At 41.8% G+C, this 4,285-nt stretch overlaps 1 protein-coding gene across 1 annotated transcript in view; it reads right to left on the reverse strand.

The window, feature by feature from the left end:
• The window catches only part of CEP97 (centrosomal protein 97), a 29,296-nt gene that overhangs the window by 21,381 nt on the left and 3,630 nt on the right, over positions 1 to 4,285 (reverse strand). Inside the window, exon 2 of the mRNA XM_019528638.1 lies at positions 1,623 to 1,765. Within this exon, the coding sequence (XP_019384183.1) occupies positions 1,623 to 1,765 (143 nt within the window). The remainder of the gene's footprint in view (positions 1 to 1,622; positions 1,766 to 4,285) is intronic.

Below are 4,285 nucleotides of genomic sequence, written 5' to 3' on the forward strand. Positions count from 1 at the left end.
CCCTCCTCCTCTACCCAAGGGAGTGGCAGCCCACACCACAGACAGGTGGCAACTAACCAGCTTGCTCCTCTAAAACGGCGTTTCTCAACCCATGGGTAGCAACCCAAAAGTGGGTCACAACAATATATGGAAGAGTCACAAACAAACTTTAAAAATGGATTCTCCTTTAAAAGAGAAAAACATGGGAAACTGTGAGTTTTCCCTTGCAGGCTGTTAAGGGTTGCAGCCTGGAAGAAGCTGCTTGAGCCCTGTTCCCTGCTCCCCATACCGCACACATCCCCAGGAATCAGGGTCAGGAGTGAGGGGTGCTGGCAGGGCCAGGGGGCTGTCTTCTCCTTACACTACTTACTGGGTGGGGATTGGCCATCGATGTTTACAAATAGTCCTGGTACAAAAAGATTGAGAACCACTGTTCTAAAACACTGAGCACCACTGTGTTAGAGAGATCCTGTAGGGACCAACCCCCTCATCCTGCAAAAGTTTACATGTGTGCTTAACTAACAAGCGTAAGCCCATCTCTTTCAATGAAACTATTTCTAATGCCAAAGTTAAATATACTTGCAAGATCAAGCCTAAATAACTCAGGACATCAGCAGGGAATTTAGAACTTTCTAATTTTACATTAAACATTTTTGCTAAAACTTGTTTTACCCTATTTACATTTATTTTCCCCCTTTAACTCTAATATATATTAATAATAATTTTATACTACATACTGTATTTTATACCATATGCTAGATATCATATCAGTAAAAAAGGAAAAAAGAGGATATCCTGTAGCCTGGAAGTTAATGTACACAGCAAACTGCCTGGACTTTCATTTTATACTACATATTCCTCAGATGCATTGCCATGAATTTGTGGGTACCGCTTCAATTTGTGGTCATTTATTTCCAGATTTTACAGCTGCAACAACAAAATGTTATTTAAACAAGACAGATGAATCACAGGGAAAAAACAGGTTATACTGAAAGGAGTCCTGAGTAAAAGCATGCAAGGGGTGTAACTAAAAGCAATGAGATTCAAGGTCTATACCTAGCTCTGCTGCAGTATGAGACTTCTGGAGTCACTTAACCTGTTTGTATCTCAGTGTCCCTATCAGTAAATTGAGAAAAAAAAATATGCAAGCTTCTTTGTGAATGCTTTTGAAATGTGAAGATGACAAATGCTATTCTTCAGTAATTACATACAGAAAAGCTTTTGTCAGAAAAAACATTACTAAGGCTATGAAGTCAAGCATTCAAAGGGAAGGAAGGGGTAGAATAAAAGCTACCTGTGATTTCACTAGGAACTGAATGCTCCCAGCACTTCACAATATCCAGACACGTGAAGAAGTTTAGTTCTAACATCTTTAAAAAAAATTCTCAGATTACATAGATAACTAGAGAAACAACTTATACGACTGTCAACTGAAGCATGAATAAAAGAGCACTTTTTCCACTGCAAAACATCTTTCCACTGTAAAACCTCTCCTGTTCAGATATATAAAAAATTGGCAATCATTCACATCAAGAAAAGGAACTTTGAAGACTATTAACTGCATATTGCAGCCCTAAATTGGAAGCATTTTAATAAACGTAGTGTGATTAACTCATGACCCGCAACAGTCAAGTGATACTGACCTGCATCAGGTTTCTGCATTTCTCCAAGTGCTCCAATTTAATTATTTGGTTTTTATCCAGAATCAGAGTGTGAGTATCAGCATCACAAGGTAATATTGGACCCAGCTTTTGTAGCCCTTGTCCTGACCAGTTAACTACCAGACCTTGAAGGAGGGAAAAAAGTGAAATAAAGTATAAGCGCATGCACTGTAAAGCAAAAGAAACAGATTTGCATTCCTGTGAAGAATAATCAAATTCTATCATTTAAATCTCTAAGACTGCATCTCATAAATATTTCATATCAAATACATGAGGATCAGTGGTTCAGCTTAGGAGGCTGACATTTGAGTCCCTGTGCTAACACGCATTGTCTGCATGGCTGCAGGACTGGACCCATAAAAGGACTCTGACATCAAAGACAGACTTGGATTTAGACACTAAAATTGTACTAAGAGTGTCATAGAATCATAGAAAATTAGGGTTGAAGGGAGCTCAGCAGGTCACATCTAGTCCAACCCTCTGACCAGCACTATCCCCAACTAGATCATCCCAGCCAAGGCTTTGTCTAGCCAGGTCTTAAAAACAATCGAAAGATGAAGATTCCAGTGTCTTACTACCTTCCTAGTAAGAATGTATTTCCTACCATCTAACCTATTATCTAACCTAAACTTCCCTTGCTGCAACTTAATACCATTGCTCCTTGTTCTGTCATCTGTTACCACTGAGAACAGTTTAGCTCCAACCTCTTTCAAACCCCGCTTCAGGTAGTTGAAGGCTGCTATTAAATTCCCTCTCCGTCTCCTCTTCTCTAGACTAAACAAGCCCAGTCTTTCCTTGTAAGTCATGTCTTCCAGCCCTCTCATCATTTTTGTTGCTTTCTGCCAGACCCTCTCCAATTTGTTCACGTGCTTTCTGTAGCAGGTGCCCCAAAACTGAACCCAATACTCCAGATGTGGTCTCCCCAGTGCTGAATGGAGAGGAAGAATCACTTCCCTTCATCTCCTGGCAACAGTGGAATCCTCAGAACTCCAACCTAAACTCATACACAAACCTAACTTTTCACAATCAAACTACCCAAACGCCTAAACTCTGACTCTGTACAGCCCAAAAGTTCCTCCATCTTGTCAGGACTGAGCTGCATGGCACCTAATTCATATTTACACTTTACTGGAATCTAGGAACTAGACATTTCCCCACCAAGGCCCCATGAGGGGCCAGATCTAATAAGTGTGCTCAGAAAATGCCTAATATAACTTGGCAGGATACCCAACATAAAAAAACCCAGCTATTGCTTTCCTTTGAGAACATGACCAGAAAAAGAGGAGGCTGTACCGCTTTTTTCTGTTTAATGGAATAGACCAGAGGTTGAATCACTTGCTCAGGAGCTGGGCTAAGCATGCTCTTCAGTCTGAGGGGGTCCAAACTTACATCTCCCACTTCCATCTCCAAGAAGGGTGCCCTGACTATAGGCAACCCCCACTTAACACTGTTTCACTTAGTGCTGTTTCACTATAACGCTCATTTTAAATTGATACCTGATTTCACTTAGCATTCAGTTTCGTTATAATGCTTGCAGTCACAATCTTGGGTCATTAAAAACAACTGCAGTCATCATCTTGGGTTATCAAATACTTTAGGTTTTGCTTAATGCCCATTTCACTTAACACTCGGTTTTTCAGGAACCAATTAAGAGCCCTAAGCAGGGATTGCCTGTACTAGATTACCAGCTATTCTGGGGCAGGGACCATGCTCCACCGTTCTTACTGAGATTGCTGCTACATACATGGGGACTCAAAACATGTTGGGCCAGAAGTAACAGGTCTGACCATCCAGAACAGGCCTTGTGGCTTTCATCTGAGCAAGGGGAGACACAGATCTGGGTTTCTATTAAAAGGACTATTTATTTTATGCCTTATTTTACATTACTGGGGCCCTTGTGGTTCAGTGCTTCGCATCTTCTCCAGTCCATCTACCTATGCTTCAAAAGGAGAGAGCCTCATGGCTCTTTTCTAGGCAACTGGAGATGCAGATTTGAATCCCCTCAGACCGAGGAAGACACTGAATCTAGGTCTTTCACATTTGAGATGCCTACTTTAAGCCTGGGGTTCCCCAACTGTGGTATGCGTACCCCTGGGAGTAGGCAAGACATCTCTGGGGATACACGGGAGAAACTGTGTAATGGCAGATTTAATTTTCAGTATTATAATGACTGGTAGTTAAGGGGTTAAATATAAAAGGTATGCTGGTAGGGCTATGTGGGCAGCCAGTAAGTGGGTACACAATAAGAAAAAGTTTGGGAACCTCTGCTCTAAGCAAGAAGTCAGAGGTTCTCAAACTGTGGGTTGCAACCCCCGGGGGGGGGGAGCATGAACAACGTAAAAGGGGGTCATAAACTTTTCTTCCCTCCCCAACCCACAAGCACTCTGCCTGCTTCCCTGCCCCAGCAGCAATGAACATGTTCTTGGACTTGCCCACAGTGGAAGTGTCTCTTGTTTTCTAATCTCAGGGTGTACGGGTTAGTGAAACTCAGTAGTTTCCATCAACAGTTCGACTGACTGCATGCAACTGAGTGCAAGATTTTTCAGCAGGTTTTTTTTCCCCCCAGCAGTTGCTGCTGTAAAGAACAAATACCGATCCAAGATAAATGCAGAGCACAAAATGAGACTGGCAGTCTCAAAAATAAA

This window comes from Crocodylus porosus, unplaced genomic scaffold, assembly GCF_001723895.1.
Source record: "Crocodylus porosus isolate Cpor-Errol unplaced genomic scaffold, CroPor_comp1, whole genome shotgun sequence".
Taxonomy (NCBI): Eukaryota; Metazoa; Chordata; order Crocodylia; family Crocodylidae; genus Crocodylus; species Crocodylus porosus.